Here is a 16,863-nt window from a genome sequence, read left to right as displayed (position 1 = left end):
CAACTTTACTGGCAAGCACACAGTTCAAACTGAATTTGAAGGATACCAAGAACCAGCAGTACTAGTTTGGAAAGGAAAAGAGACCTCGATAGTGCATAATGTGGCCAATTTTTTTACGTCTACAAACCAAACTTATTCCAAGATAAGCGGAAAAGAAAATAGTGGTAATATACACATTATTAAAAATGAAATATCCTTCGATGTTCCTCTTCCTTTGAGAACTATAATTTTAGACTAATGTAGGGTCATATCTGCGCCAAAATGACTTCACCGCCAGAAACCTCGAACTCAGATGGAGCTTTCTCCACGTTTAGAGCCTTAACTTTACCATCAACCACATAAGCAGACCATCTGCAATATAGTAAAGTTAATACCAGCAACCTACAATTATATTATAGCCAAGATATTGCAAAATGATGCAGCCTAGGAGCTAGAGGGTAACAGTGCTGAGAGCAATACAGAATACAAATATCATACCTATGCGAGCGGTGGCCCAGTAAAGCTGCAGAAAGATCAATATCCAAGTCCAAACTTTTGTGAAAGCTCCCATCGAAGTCGCCATAAAACTCAATCTACATACAAAAATGACAAAACATGCTACTTTCAGCTATTTGATCATATAAGTGTAAGAGGCACCCTCTTCTTTTTCATGTTACTCCTATTATTGCTCATTCGTCAAATTTGAGCACATGGCATAGAGTCGGTCCCTAATAAATGTGCAGATATTCATTGCACCAATACAAGTAACCAACAAGTCAGAGTGTTGTTTTGGCATCATTACAACCATACAGCTTTATCAGGTTATTAAAACAATGCACTTAGTTAATCCCAAATTCTTCCAAGCTATGTAATATAATCCCATAATGCCTTAACAACTAGATATAAGGTTCAAATTCCTGATATTCTGAAAAGAAATTTTTACACATTCCTACTTATATCAAACTTCTACTAATTCCATCCAACACTTTCATAGACTTGCAAGTTTCTAATCATCGAGTAAACTAAATGCAAAAGATATGAATTTTGGAGCTTACTGCTTCTTTTGATTGTAGTTTCTCTGCCCAGCCATTCATAACATAAGGATCATTGACAGAGACGCATATCACAGAATCAACTCCTTTGGCCTTGAACTTGTCAATGTTGTTCTTGTAACTTGGAACATGCTGGGTTGAGCATACGCCAGTGAATGCACCCTAAATAATGAAAGTTGAAGCAAACAAACAAACATAGGTCATAATTTATTAAAGACAAATTCATTTCATGAAATTTAAAATAAAGTATTTCCATCCTGAAAACCTAAATCTTCAAAACAACTTCAGTAATTTATTAAAAAGCAGTATGCCAACGATCACAAGATTAGTTCATGAACAATAAATTGGTCTAGAAAATTAGAAATTTGAACCCAAACTCATTAGATTTTCTCACATATAATAATCTGCTTTTTTATTAGAACTTCTGTAAGACTTTAATTGAAAATGATATTGTTCCAAATAACCAGCCTGGTTGATCAAGTAAATTTTACTGCATTTCCCAAGCCACACACACCATTAATAAAAAAAGTCTTAAGCTATTTTTAACGGAACAATATTGATTTACCAAACACCCATATGTCACCCAAAATAAAAAGCGAATCGAACCTCAATGTTTTATCACCTTACTATAAAAAGAATATGGTTTCTGAAGTATTAAATACCTACTTTAGGACAGCATAATGCACAATAAAATTACACAATCTTAAGCATTTCCTAAACAAAAAATATGAATTCACAGAAGCATCACAACTAATTCTTCGAAAAATACGAATCTCGAAAGCACTAAATAAAACAAAAAATCACTCACAGGGAGCCCAAAAATAACAATCTTCTTGTCCTGCACACAAAATGCAGATAAACAAAAATCACATCAGTACACATAAAAAAACTAAAATCTAAAACCCTAATTGAAAAACAGTAAAATTAAAAAATAGTAAAATGAAAAATTAATATATTTAGTAACCTTGAAGATGTCTTTGAGGGAAGTGGTGGAGAATTTGGAGGAGACGCCTTCATCCCAGCTTCTAGCTTTCTGTAGCGAAACATTCGGCGCCGCCGATACGAGGTCTGTTCCCTCAGAAACTGACGCGTAGCTCCGTAGATAAGCTCCGGCGCGGAGGTTTCCGGCGAGGGATTTGATCGCCGATGAGCGTCGGTATAGTGCAGCTGCAGCCATTTGGATGAGTCTGTGTGTGTTTTCTGGAGTGTTTTAGTGTGTGTGTTGATACCGGGCTGAAATGAAGGGAGCGTGTTTATAGGGATACCAGTCTTAAGCTATGGGCTTTTGGGCCGGATACATGTCTTTTTATTTGTTTAGTTATTCTAATTTATTTCGATCAAGTTAAATCAAAAAAGCGTAAATTAATAGGTGACCGAATCAGAAGGAAATTGGAACCAAATAGATTGTTGGAAATCTAATATATTCATTATCTCCTGTATGAGGATTATAATTAAAGTTGCAGTAATTTTTGAGATATAGCGATATGTTTACTAACAATAGCGGGTCATATAATAAATTTTACTTTTGTAATGATATCGGATCATTTAACATGTAGATCAATAATATTAAATATTGAATTTTATTAATTTATTGAAATTATTTTTTAATCAAAATTAAATATATATTAACATTATTTTATTGGAATCAATATTTTATAATTCAAATCACATATTGTTAGTTGGTTAATTATTAATTAATCAAAATTTTATCATAAATGTTTTGATTGATTCGTGTCCCAACATGACATGATAATTTTAGTATTTATTGGAGTTTTACGGTTAAACTTCTTCATCTCATTCAATTGTATATGTTACTTTTTTACTACTCGATACGTATTTTAAAATCTTATAAAATATAGTTCTTTAACTTATTTTTAAAATTTTTTATAAAAATATACAGAAGGAAAAAATTAAAAATAAGTTGCAGAACTATACCTTACTAAAACATTAAAATCCCTGTTGCGTCACCGTCCCGGCGGCATGGGGGAGTATACGATAAAAATATCGATGTAGGATGTTAAAAATTGACATCTCATCAAACGTACTATGGAGTGACGGTGTCTTTTAAAGACGAATATAAAATACATGTTGGTCAACAAAAAAGCCAAATACCTTTAACAAAAGGAGGGTTTCTTCTTCTACTAACGTGTAAAAATGTTGAACCAAGTTGCCTTCAAGTCACTGTCCCCATTGCAATGTAATTGAAGGATAAATAAAGTGGTCTCGTCAAGTACCGGGAACAGCGTAATGTAGAACCAAAAAGACTGGATACCTGATTCAACCAAACACAGAAACATTACTGAGCACTTAAAAGCTCCAATCTAGATCTGGTTCCATAAGAAATATGGGCATCTATTGAAGTATAACAGGATTCCAACTTAATTGCTAGAAGTATTCTCCATTCCTTCTACTTTGCCCCTTTGAAATCCTCACTAGTTCAACCAATGAAGAATTAGGGAGGGGAGGATAAATGTTTCTAAAAATATACTATAACAAAATCACTTCCACCAATAGAATGGGTAGGGACTAGAGATGTGTCCTGCAGGGTGGGCAAGAAATTAAGTCATGACATTGTCTACACTTTAAACTATACATACATTCAAGGCAACACGCTAATGTAGAATTATAAAGATGACAGCTCGCACACCGTCTCAAATATCAACATGATCAACTTAAACCATCCTTCGAATTGTAGTCCCAATAGATCACTAGTTCAACTATATTCTGTTGGGCGACCCACTTCAGTAAGTTATACAACTTAGAAAATAGTTTAGAATCTTGTGAATATCAACTGACTAACCCTATATGTGCATCTTTAATGAAGCATTAATTTCAAAATATTACGTCCAATTTTTCCTGAAAGAGCAAGTGTCTTCCTAAGATAGACTACTTGATGATCTGGCACACATCTGAGTTCTTAAAGCTGTCTTCTTGATTTATAGTTACTATTGCCACCAGGGCCTAGCTAACACATAGACCCTATCTGCGCTATATTTATCTATCTTCTTCTTTCATCTACAAAGCGATTTATTCTTATAATTCTTTTATCTGAAATATCCAAAAGAAATGTATAATCCTACCCAGAATAACATAAGTCTGCACCGCAATCGTATCATATGTTAGAAACTGAACTATCCCCACACTAGACACAAATTCCTGAACAAATTTGAATTCCAAGCATACGTTACACCCCAGCTATAGTTGTAATTAACCAGTTCAGGCGGGAGAGGGCGAGGAAATGAGTTTATAGATTTAAAAGCATAATATCTGTTTATACGTGCACTTTGAAATGATTTGCTGCCACTATGAAGAAATTAATCTACAGATCAACATGTCTCGAATATTATGAATATAAAATATTATGATTTGGCAATATATGTGTGTGTTTACTCTACCTTATAGTTACTATCTCTTCTTTTTGTGCCATCCCTCTATGCTGCTATACCAATTCCACTGGAAACAAAGGGCTGCAAAGCGTAATATACCAGCAGCAACTACCTCAACAAACGCCATCAAGAATGATGGTTGAGGAGATAGACCGGCCGTTGCTATGGACAACATGACTCCTTCAAAGTTGCAGGGTACAATAAATTTCCCAGATTTTATGCCATTTAAAGCTTTTCGTGCAACTTCCTCAGCTTTCATTGAACCAGACGAAGCTGCTATTATACTTGTAAGTTCCGGTCTCCTCTTGTTTTCTGCATTATATATGGATATCAACAAAGACTGAAAGCAATAGGAGGGGAACCTAGACAAGATACATCTTGAACTAAAAGAACATACAACAGATTATAATTAAAAGAAAATAATTTACGACAGGTAAAATTATACTTATAACAGCCTCACATCGAGATGGATATATCTAACAAATTACGATAGTAATTCACTTTCTTGTTACCAAGGGACATAATAAGCTTCCCTGGGCTATCAATGCCAACTAAATATTAATCTATTTGATTAATAAAAATGACATTAGCACTTCAATATCTTCTATCAATATCCTTGACTTGATTTATATGATAAAAGTAAGAGTATGAATATGTTCGTGTATCATTGCATATATCGATCTAAAAAAAAATAACTTCAAATCATAGCATAGTTAGTATATATTAGTGTAGCTCTCTAAAAAGTTGCAAGCATATAATAGAAACGGATTCCTGGCCAGATAACCAACCTTCAACAAAGCCAGGAGTTTCAGTATCTGGGGGAAATATGAGAGAGACATGAATATCTTCCGCTATGACTTCTTGCTGCAGTGCTTCGGCCATGCCCCTGAGGGCAAACTTACTGGCTGAATATGCAGTATAGCCATAAATACCCACCTAACATATTACATCCTCCAATATTAGAAGTGCTAATAAACAAAAGAAGATAAATACGTTAACAGATAAGGGACTCATTACATTTATGTCAATCACATTACCAAGTAGCTTCTAGCAGCAATTTAAAGGAAACAGTAGTATGACGATTTATTGTAATGATCCCCTGTAGTTATGGCGGACGCTTCAAGCAAGACTGTACTTTTGGAAATAGTTATTTGATTTTCCTTCACTATGAATACAAGATCCAAGAGGAAAAAATATATCAATGTTATAATAACATACCATTTTATTTTATTTTTTGGAGGAAATAGGATAGTTTGAAAAACAAAGCAACAGCAACTAGATTCGTGGTCATATGTGATATTACTATAACTTTTTGTATGCTGATACGTAAATGAATTAATTAAAGTTAAAAAGAAAACCAAAAACAGTTCACTTTTTTAATTACTAAAATTGTTGCAGCAGCAGAGGCAACTAGAAATCTTGTTCTTATTATTTCTTAGGCATCTCTACTCTCTAAGGATCTGAAATCTTTTCTGGAGAGCTCAAAACTACATCCTTCATAGAAAAACAACAATGAAGCTTACATGACACCAATAATGAAAATCATTCCATATCAAATCTATATAAACAACACATAACTCGTAAATCACTGTAAAAAAATCATATTAAGTTCAGCTAGCATCAGAACAAAATGAAACTAGCATTATAGTTTGACAATTTCTCATGGATCTAAACTCACTACAATTAATTCCAGAGAGCTATCCTTTCTTCTAAATCCACAATGTAGCTTCAATCATACTAATTACGGAAGTCAACTATCGCCTAATCAGCTAATCGTCAATTGAGCATCTAAGCATTCTAAACAATATAAATTTCACATCACTCGTACCATCAAAATTAACTTCACTTAGCATCAATAAACATTCTAATCCGTAAATTACAAAAAAAAAGGAACAAAAGTATAATTCGATATACCTGACCAGCCTGAGACGAAATAATAGCAATCGAACCTGGACCACGGTCCTTCCTCCCTTTCATCCCAGGCAAAGCAGCTTTAATCAAATGAAAAGTCCCGATCACATTCACATCAATCATAAACTTAAACTCCTCCAAATCATGAGTCTCTAATTCCTGCGGCACAAACACTCCTTGATTACACACCAGCACATCCACATCTCCGGCCTGCTCCAACGCGCCTTTGACCGCGTCGTAGTCACGCACGTCGGCGCTGTAGATGGCGACGTCGATGCCGGTGGCGAGGCGGATGGACTGCTGAGCGGCTTCGAGTTTTTCGAGGTTGCGCGCGAGGATGGAGACGCGAGCGCCGTCGGCGGCGGCGCGGTGGGCGAGGGCCAGGCCGATGCCGCTGGAGCCGCCGGTGATGAAGACGTGGCGAGATTTGATTGGGATGCTGACGTGGCGGGGGCGGACAAGGAAGAAGAGAATGAGGAGAAGAGAGAGGGGGAGAAAGAGGAGAGAGAGCAGATAGAGGGATGTGTCCGCCATTGAAGAGGGCAAGCTTGTGTTTGGACTCTGTTTTGGAGTTTGGACTGTGTGTTGTTTTAGTGATTTCTTGATCAGTTTGAATTGTATTTTAAACGACGGCGTTTCCGATGAGCCTGCGGGTATGTTTTTTTCTTCTTGTTTTTGCCAAAGGAAATTGAAATCATTGTTAATAGAAGATTAAAGGGTCGTTTGTACTTTTACTTATTTACACGAGTTACGAAAAGCTAGAAATAATTTCAGATTTCGTTACTCAAACATGGGCTAAATTTAGGAGAGACATTCTCCTGATTTAACTATTTTATCTCGTTAGGTAGTGAACCAATTTAAGCAACATACTCAATATCGTCTAAGGAAAATATACTACAAATTCGTCAAATTTTACATAATATTTTTATGAAATTTTACATAATTAATAAACACACGACGCGTGTCATTTTTTATCCAATTTGATATATACTTTTTTCATGATATAGTTACTGTATAACGTAACCCTATATTGGGAGGTTTATGATTCTTGTTTTTGGTTTTTCTTTAGGCGTTCAAGTCATATGTAAAGAGGATGGATCCTGTTTATACATCTGCTGGGCTAATATCGGTCAACAGCTAGCTGTAGAATCAAGAAACTATTTAATCACACTATAGCTGTAGAATATAATTCAAGACAAGCTGGATCAAGAACACGAACACATTATTGGTTAGACAAGTATGACACATACAGACATACTGCACATGAAAACTGTAGCTCATACAATTCTTGATCGTAGAGTATTATTATTGGCTTGCACACTTTATTTATCAACACTAATACAAACAGAGTTCGATAATCAAATCCTTTTGTGATTAAAAGAACTGTAAAATGTGTAATTATTGTAAGCCAACTGGCCCTGCTGCGGAGCAAGAAGGCCTTTTGAGTTGTTCTGGGAGCACTCTGTAGTATTCTTTGATGCAGCAGCAGCATTGTAATCAGTATTCGATCTTCCTTGCTTGCTCTTTCTTCTACGATGTGTCGATCGCGGTATAAAAACCCCCGTTCCTTTGCTCTGCTCGTAATTCAGCACTTGTGCTGGCTGTGTCATTGGCTGAACAACTCGAGAATATACCTGCAAAATACGTCACATTTTTACTTGATAAGTTGATCATACGTGTCAGAATACAATATAATCCTGATAAATCCTCATCCTAACATCTCGAGATTTTAGGATGATTGGTTAGTTAACATGATATCAGAATTTAGGCTCACAGGGGACTCGTTTTTGAACATGAGCTGATGAATCATACTAACCTGATAAGTAACCGGAGGATAGGGGAGGTGATCTTCGTCGTCCATTATGAGAAGAGAGATTTGCTTGCTCAAATCTGCAAACAGAATATCATCTTGATCCGCAACTTCCATGGCCATAAAAGGCTAGCTTCGAATCTAAGAAGAAAACAAAAAAGAACAATCTATTTGATTGTTCTTCTTAGAGTTTTTTTTGCTAGAAGTAGAATGTATATAGATTGGGATCGGTTTATATCAAGGGAATAAGTATCGAAAGGATATATATTGGAGGACTTGTGTGGTGGTGGGACGGACAAGCAATTTGAAATTCCAGTTGGCCATGTTAAATGATATTAGTGGGCTCTCTCACCGTCTTTATACTTTCCCACAGAATTGGTCTTATAATTGTGGTATGAATTAGGAAAAAAAAATTAGCGCAATTGGATATATTGTATCGGGACCTCCGGGTTCGACTCTGACTCACCCGAGAAGTATTAGAATATATACCCATTTGTGAATCGAGAATTGATCATCTAACGTGATACTGAATCACACAGCTAAGCAAGATGAGACAAGAGGGTGTTGCATGGTTTGTAATTAATAATGTTATCCAGTTGAGGAGCGAGAGCCCACACCGTGGATATCTAATCCAACACAAACGCAACTGTGATCTGATCCCCTTCGAAGACTCAATAATTGATATCATAGTTTTATAATAATCATATTCCTAATTTTCTAACCTAATGTCACCACTTGAGTAATCATGGCTGAGTCAACTGTTGTCAATGTCAAGTGCCACTTATATTGGATGAGTGAAGGGTTCTAAACCGCTCATCTGGAGAAAAGTCATGTAAAGTCTTGAAGGGTTGTTCAGATTCCACCGCTTTTCTTAACAAAACTCTAGAATGTATTGAAAATTCAGGTGTGGACAAGTTGAATCTACTTTGCATAGTAGCATCATTTTTGTCTAATTTTGTATGCCCCATTAATTAGTCATATATGTGAATACTTGCCGATGAAAATGCAAAAAACCAGAACGACAACTTCATCAGTTGGTGACAGATAACTAATCTGATGATATATTAAAGCATTAACGAGTCCTACACTTAAACACGTATCTGAGTTTAACACTTCCATCCGTGGTTGGATTATAAATTTCAAATACATTTCCGCGTCAAATAAACTAAAAGCCGACCGGACTCAAAGTAGATAGGTGGATCTAGAACAGAAACTCTGCAACCATTTTTGTGCTGGTAAACGTTTTAATAAGTAGGCTGCCATGCAATAACTGAATTCCATACGTTTCAACCATCTGAACATAGCCCATAACAGTATTTGTTATGATACTGCAACTTGCGAGTAGAAATGTGCATATATGATAAGTCAACTAAATATGTAGTCGAACCTATTTTAAAAGGTCAAAAGCTTATTATTCACCCTGGTGGCCTATATGTCAAATTCTACATATTCAATTGTCATTTGATAGAATCGTGAATTATGGGGTGGCCAAATGGAACTGTTTTTATCATTTGAAATATGCTTATCACTTGGCGTTTGTATTTCAGGTTTTCAAACTGCCAGGAATGTTGCTGCTTGGCCACTGAATTCACACCCTATGGAATATACAAGTAGTGGCCGCGGCACCCAGATGCTCGCTAAAAACACCAAATACAGCAGCGTTTGGCTAAACTTATTTTTTATCTCTACTGATCTCGGGTGGTCATGGACCCCTCACCCCAGGATCCGCCTCTGAGCAGTGGAGAGGCGAAAACAAGCAAAGTGAAATCATGGAAACTTGACTCTCTCTGTATAGGCATTATTTATCATAATAATTAAGATCACAACTTGTAGCTTTAATTCGATTGATAACTACTAAAACAATGTTTGCAGCACTGCTTGAACAGTACTCCAATGGATTATCAGCGTAAAAAGCACTTTTACAACTTCGCAAGGCATCCAATTTTGCGACTTGCGAGATGCACACCACACAACTCTCAAGATTGAAAAATGCATAAGCATCTTGTTGGCACGTCACAAACTTCAGAAGCCTAAATACACCCCGGTCAAATTCATCTACTAATTATTTAAGTTTGTCAAACAGTTCTCCGAAAAGAGATAAATTTGTGTTAGTTTAAGGTTTATTTACGTGGAAGCCATGTCCATTTAAAATATTAAATTTTCGGACGACAGCATCGCTGCAAGAAGCACTGATTTTAAAAACTATATTATTCATATTTTATTATGATGTACGCTACATAATATTATGATGTCCGCGATAATAAATTTTAGTAAGAGAATTTAGTTATATATGCTATACTCTACATGTAACAGTTGCCTGTAATAATTTACACACGGGTGTAATTTACTATACTCTCGACTCATTTCTCAGGCCCAGTTTTTTTTGAAGAGAGGAAATAAGTGAATGTAAGTGAAAATAATTTCGGTTTGATCCCATTTTTAATTTGAAAATTTTGGTGTGAAATTATATTATAATTGCATCAATTTTTATTTGTTTTCATTCCTTTAAAAAACTCGAAAGTATAAACAGAAACGGAAGTTACTTCCATTTCAGTTGTTTTCCTACTTGTTTATAACTCGAAGACGGGTTCTTATTTATAACTCGAGGGCAGGGCAAGAACTAGGAAGGGTGTATTGTATTGAGATTTTAAAGCATTTTTTTGCATTCATGAAATCCGAGGGTATTCGATTGGGATTGTTTGAAATCCATTAAAATCTCGAGGTATTCAATTGAGATTTCAAATTATGCTATAAAATCTTGTGGTATTCAATTGGGATTGTTTAAAATCCATTAAAATCTGATGGTATTCAAATACTGATGGATTTTTTTCATTTCATAAAATGATGGATTTTGTGGCATTCTTCTGTGTATTTTAAGTTTTTTGAAATCCCACCAAAATCAATGGGATTTTGAAGTATTGTACTTAAATCCTGTAAATTCTACGACATTTTATCAAGAATCCGTACAAAATCAAAATTCCATACAATCCATTAAAATCCATAGACTAAAAATAATTTATTAAATCTCAATCGAATACACCCCGTAGTAGTTGTATGTGATAATTTTTTACGCTGATTTATATCTCTTACTCTTTAGATGTCAGGAATTCAATGAGAATTTACCCAATAATTTTTTCTACCTCGAAATAATATACCGGCCTCCAAACAAACACACAGCCTCATCCGAGTTAGTTTCATGTTCCAGAGAAATGGAACCTTCAGCAGCTCCTCGTCAGTTAACTCCACCACTTCAACCAAACCCAATTGACACCAACATCAAAACAAAGCTCCTCAAAAACAACATAACCCCGACTCCCAAAATCACCCACACTCTCCGCAAAAAACACCTCCACAAAACCCTCCGCAAAGCCCAGAAAAACCCACCCATTTCACCCCAGCCCATTGATCAAGAACTCGCCCACCAAGCCCATTTCAATGCCATCAAAAATGAGTACAGAAGCTTCAGAAAGGCCATTTCAAGAAAGAGGGTGGAAGAGGGAGTGAGGGTTTGTGGGAAGCCTTGGGAAGGATTGGAGAGGATTGAGTTGAGAGAGCTTTCGAGTTTCGGTGATGGGGAGGTGGGAGATAAGTTGAAATTTGAGCATTTGAGGGAGTTGGGTGATATTATTGAAGTTGAGAGGGATAAGTTTAGGTGGCTTTTGGATGATGATGTGGAATTTGAGGAGGGTAAGGGGGGTTTGTTTGATGGGAGCAAGGGGAAGGGGGTTCGACCCAAGCGGCCTGATTCGGAAGCTATTAGCTTTCTTGTTGATAAGTATGTGTAGTTATGTTTTTTGATTTTAAGTGATCATGTTTCTTGTTGATGTTTAATCTTGGTAGTGTGTTTCTTCTTCATGGCTGAATATTAAGGATGTCCATTTTGGGTTCTGGGGTGTGTTTTTAAACTGTTATTATTGATTTCTTTTAAAATGCAGTGCAATTTGATCAAAGTGAACATATTAAGCTGGAATTGATAAAAAATAAAGTAACTTATTTCAGGTTATGTTAATCAAGTGATTGAGTGTGTTTTTTTGTTGAAATTTGTGTTAAGTTTTTTCTCTTTTGCTGATTTCTTCTTCTTCTTCTTCTTCTTTTTTTTTTTGGGTGGGGGAGGATATTGGGTTTTTGTTTCTGGTTGTGTTAGTAAACTTTTCAATTGTCGTGGTTCTAAAACTTAATGAAATGGTCAGTTGATATTTGGCCTAATTGATTTAGATGATGTTATTACTGGTGTTTGTGTTTGTAAAATCAAGTCCGGGTTCTAGTTAGTGTCAGACATGCCCACCCATGCTGAATGTGTTACTGGTTTTTGTCATGACATAGGCTGAGTGACACAAAGCTGACCGTGAAGGACTGGAAATTTGGTAAAATGATGAAACAATCAGGCTTACTTTTTACCGAAGTACAGTTGGTTAAGATTTTAGAAATGCTTGGTGATAGAGGTCAGTCGAGTCATGCCTTATCTGTTGTGGAATGGGTTTACAACTCCAAGGATCACAAACAATACAAGAGCAGGTATTTTTTTTTTCTTTTTAGCCAAATCTTTTGATTTTCTGTTAGTTGTGGAAAAAGTTGCATCATTTATGTTCTGAGAAACAAATCAATGGATTTTGTAGATATGTATATACAAAACTATTGGCCGTTCTTGGAAAAGCTAGAAGGCCTGATGATGCCCTTCAAATATTCAGTCTGATGTGTGTAAGTAATATAATTGATAACTTGAGAAAATCTGATGCTTATAAGGTAGTACTGGAGTTTTTTGACTCAATGTTATATAGGGGGACTACTACATATATCCTGACATGGCCGCATATCACAGTATAGCGGTCACACTGGGTCAAGCTGGATATCTGAAGGAGTTGGTAAGTATTGTCGAGCATATGAAGCAAAAACCTTCAAGAAAAATAAAAAATATGAGGTGGAAGAACTGGGACCCTGTTAAGCAGCCGGATGTGGTTGTCTATAATGCTGTAAGATTTATTACACTGTAATACTTGTTTTGACTTTTAAAAGTAATAATTCATTGAAAATCTAATGATCCCTGAAATGGTGGACAGATACTGAATGCTTGTGTTACATCCCGACAATGGAAGGGTGTGTCTTGGGTGTTTGAACAGATGAGAAAGGGTGGTCTAAAACCTAATGGAGCAACATTTGGACTTGCAATGGAGGTAAATACCTCACTATAAATCCACCTGCATATGATTTTTCACATTTTTTTCTGTTCTTAAAACAAAATACATTTTTGAAGCAATTTAACTTGGCATGAATTCGTCAATCAAAAAGTGTTATGATGTGTTTGTATATTAATTTTATTGAGCCAGTTGTTACATTATTCATAATCTTCTAGCGAGCAATGTAAGCCTACCATTACTTAGATGACGTTGGAACTTGGAAAATCATATTCTTGTAGCTGTTACAGTATTCGATCACGGGACCAATTAATTATTACAATTTCCAAAAACATAATATAATAATAAAAATATCAAGCCAAGTTTGTGGCCCTTTTCCAGCTGAATGTTTGTCTTACTTTTCATAGTATAACCTATGCTTATAATGTTTAACTAATTATGTATGTCGAAGTAAGTATTCCAATTCAAGTACAACATTGTAGTCAAGTCTTACATGATTAGCTTGTTGAAAGGTTATGCTGCAATCGAAGAAGTATGACCTGGTTCATGAATACTTCTGGAAGATGAAGAGAAGTGGGGAAGCGATAAAAGCCCTTACGTATAAAAGTACTTACGTTCTCTCCTTAACTCTCGAGTTAGTAGGTGAATGGTGCCTAATGTAGTTTACTGTTGATCATAGTTCTTGTCAGAGCCTTTAAAGAGGAAGGGAAAGTTAATGAAGCTGTTCAAGCTGTAAGGGAGATGGAACAAAGAGGATTGGTCGGCACAGCTTTAGTATACTATGAGCTTGCATGCTGCCTTTGCACAAATGGGAGGTGGCTAGAAGCTATGGAGGAGGTTGGTTCTCTTCCTATACAGTTCCGTAATTCCATTGTATCTACTGTTTAGGTTGCTGAAGATGGTGTGATCAAATTATAATTATCCCTCCAAAGTAGTTTTGTTTTGGAAGATTTGGATGGCATCACTTCTCTTTCTACAGTGCTACTTCCATTTCCTATGGACAGATGTTTATCTTCATTAGTATAAACTGCTAAAAGATTCTTTTGAAAATGCTCAAAATGCAGTTAATTACCATGAGGTTCGTCATCCTTGTAAATCACAATATACTTGTATTTGCACCCTTGTACATACAGACATGAAAATGAATATGCATGACAGTTATGCTTCCCAGTTTATATTGTCTCATGCTCAATTGAAGTTGACATTTAGGTCAGACATGTAATCAAACCATTAAGGTATGTATTGATGCAGATTTAGCATAATTTACCGATACAATAACCTCTCCGGCATTTATGCCTGCAGATCGAGAAGCTTAAAAAGCTTCCTCGTACGAAATCGTTGGAAGTTACTTTCACCGGCATGATCTTGGCCGCCAAGGATGGTGGATACATTGATCATTGCATATGTATCTTTGAGCGCAGTAAAGACCATTGTGATCCGGGAATTGGGATCATAAATGCCATGCTGAAAATTTATGGCCAAAATGATATGTTTTTTGAGGCTAGAGAACTATTTGAGCATTTGAAGAGAACTGCTCCTGGTCCTGATACTTGCCAAAGTAACCATAGTTCCTCTCTTAACCCAGACATGTACACTTATTTTGCTATGCTTGAAGCTTCTGCTGCTGCTCTTCAGTGGGAATATTTTGAGAATGTCTACAAGGAGATGGTCCTCTCTGGTTATCAGCTCGATCAAAACAAGCATGCACACCTACTTGTAAAAGCATCCCGATATGGGAAGGTAATGTGTAATGCTATTTCCTTTATAACTTTTGTTAGATGCTTTTAAACTGTATTGTCTCCTACTCTCCTTCGATATAGGATAGAAGAAAGGTCTAACTATTGGGAAAAAATGTAGCCTTTCTTTGTCACAGTCCTTTCGTAGAAAGGAATTAATCATTTATCTGATATATAATTTGATATTTAACCCTTTATCCATCTGAGCAATCCCATATCACTGTGCCCAGAAAATGTGCTACTTGTAGCCAAGTAAGAGCAAGATTAATACTAACGAAAGAGACGGTAAAAAGTATGTTTGGCCCAAAAAGTAGTCGACTTTAGTGTTTTGAACATTGTAACAAAAAGAGTGACTAGACTGGTACAAATATGCAATAAGTAATATGTTTGGGCCCAATGAATAATGTATTTAATATTTGACCATATAATGTTTCTACATGAACACTTTCCTGGAACTTGGTGTATTAACAATTTTCTCTGGACGAAGAGACCCATTTGAAAGGGAATCGACAGTTTATCGGAAGAGGAGCAAACTTTTGCGTCGAAGGCAATAATTTAAATTCTCCATTATTTTTTGTTCACCATAGTGTAAATAAGGATTTTACTGGTTGCAGTAAAAGTCCCATAAAGGAGCTGTACTTGAAAAAGAGATACAAATGTAAAAGTCCCATAAATGAGACTTGAAAAAGAGATACAAATGCTAAAGATTCTTAAGTGGTTTTCCCCCATTTGTTTTCCCCCATTTTTTCGCTATATATATTTACTTCTTTCGTTTTTGATACAGTGTTATGTACTGGAACATGCATTTGACACTATTCTGGGAGCTGGTGAAATTCCCCATCTCTCATTCTTCACTGAAATGGTGTGTCAAGCCTCTTCTCAACGTGATTATGGACGAGCTGTTGCCATCGTCAACACCTTGGCTTATGCTCCATTTCAAGTAAGTGAGATGCAATGGAAACGCCTCATTGAAGATAATGCTGAAAGGATTAACGAGGATATATTAAAGGAACTATTCGACTCGCTTTGCCATCATGAGTTATCGACAGAAGTGTCCGTCTCAAATTTGATAAGGGTACTGCAATCTCTTTGTGGACTGACTAAAACAGCAAGCAACTTAAATTGTATACACCAAGGTGAAGAAACCAGAACAGACTCACTTTCAGAGGATTATAGCAAAAAATTTGAGGTTGATTCAGATGTTGAGCGGCTTACAGTTTCTGCAAATGCAACAAGGCTCAGTACTTGTGATGATTTACTGGTTAATGAAAATGCAGTCACCAGTAATGTACCTGGTGATAATATAGAAGAATTTACCAATCTGGAACTTGTGTCTGAACATAAGAATGTTGGTTCTCAATGGAACGAAATGGATAAACACAATATTATAGATGGTTTCTCCTCTGATTTTGCTTATAAAGAATCTGTTGGTAAACGTTTGGACATAAACTCTGAAGATCTTGGGGACTCTGATCTTTATCATATGTTGGATCATAATTTTCCTGCTACAGAAGTTGGCGACTCTCACAGATCAAACGCGCCTTCAGCAAATGAAATACTAAAGAACTGGAATGAGAGCAGAAAAAAAGATGGTATTTTATTCTCCTTTCAGCTCTTCGACCAAATGTGAGTTAAACTTTGGTACTGCAGTCTGTTCATTTCATCCAAGCTAATACTTGTACAACTAGGGATTTGCTCATATATATATGTGGGGTTTTCACTATTGAGTATTGATCACCCAAACGATGCTGGGATTGTCAGCAAATCAAAAGCACTGATAAATCTAGAAGCAGATTGCAAATGTACACATTGTAACTTTTTTTGTCACAGATTTACTGATACTAATATTTATAATCA

The 16,863-nt window shown here is 36.0% G+C and overlaps 4 protein-coding genes across 4 annotated transcripts; 1 reads left to right on the top strand and 3 right to left on the bottom strand.

The window, feature by feature from the left end:
- Window positions 1–62: 62 nt before the first annotated feature.
- LOC108199741 (peroxiredoxin-2F, mitochondrial) lies at window positions 63–2,305 on the bottom strand. The gene is made up of 5 exons (XM_017367693.2): window positions 1,996–2,305; window positions 1,840–1,869; window positions 1,035–1,193; window positions 478–572; window positions 63–351 (listed from the first exon to the last, which is right to left on the bottom strand). Exons 1-5 carry the CDS (start codon window positions 2,206–2,208, stop codon window positions 246–248), a joined length of 603 nt encoding a protein of 200 aa, XP_017223182.1. The 5' UTR covers window positions 2,209–2,305; the 3' UTR covers window positions 63–245.
- Window positions 2,306–3,022: 717 nt separating this feature from the next.
- LOC108197234 (3-dehydrosphinganine reductase TSC10A) lies at window positions 3,023–6,999 on the bottom strand. The gene is made up of 4 exons (XM_017364795.2): window positions 6,332–6,999; window positions 5,206–5,353; window positions 4,427–4,729; window positions 3,023–3,303 (listed from the first exon to the last, which is right to left on the bottom strand). Exons 1-3 carry the CDS (start codon window positions 6,860–6,862, stop codon window positions 4,437–4,439), a joined length of 972 nt encoding a protein of 323 aa, XP_017220284.1. The 5' UTR covers window positions 6,863–6,999; the 3' UTR covers window positions 3,023–3,303; window positions 4,427–4,436.
- A 687-nt stretch (window positions 7,000–7,686) lies between these two features.
- On the bottom strand, window positions 7,687–8,255 carry LOC108197815 (uncharacterized). Its single transcript, XM_017365521.2, has 2 exons — window positions 8,145–8,255; window positions 7,687–7,962 (listed from the first exon to the last, which is right to left on the bottom strand). Exons 1-2 carry the CDS (start codon window positions 8,253–8,255, stop codon window positions 7,687–7,689), a joined length of 387 nt encoding a protein of 128 aa, XP_017221010.2.
- Window positions 8,256–11,274: 3,019 nt separating this feature from the next.
- LOC108199691 (pentatricopeptide repeat-containing protein At5g67570, chloroplastic) lies at window positions 11,275–16,863 on the top strand. The gene is made up of 9 exons (XM_017367631.2): window positions 11,275–11,913; window positions 12,462–12,653; window positions 12,755–12,836; window positions 12,917–13,108; window positions 13,196–13,309; window positions 13,783–13,876; window positions 13,950–14,107; window positions 14,573–15,010; window positions 15,791–16,863. Exons 1-9 carry the CDS (start codon window positions 11,348–11,350, stop codon window positions 16,634–16,636), a joined length of 2,682 nt encoding a protein of 893 aa, XP_017223120.1. The 5' UTR covers window positions 11,275–11,347; the 3' UTR covers window positions 16,637–16,863.

The sequence above is a fragment of the Daucus carota genome, chromosome 8, assembly GCF_001625215.2.
Source record: "Daucus carota subsp. sativus chromosome 8, DH1 v3.0, whole genome shotgun sequence".
NCBI classification, from domain to species: Eukaryota; Viridiplantae; Streptophyta; class Magnoliopsida; order Apiales; family Apiaceae; genus Daucus; species Daucus carota.
This window is presented reverse-complemented; position numbering and strand designations above follow the sequence as displayed.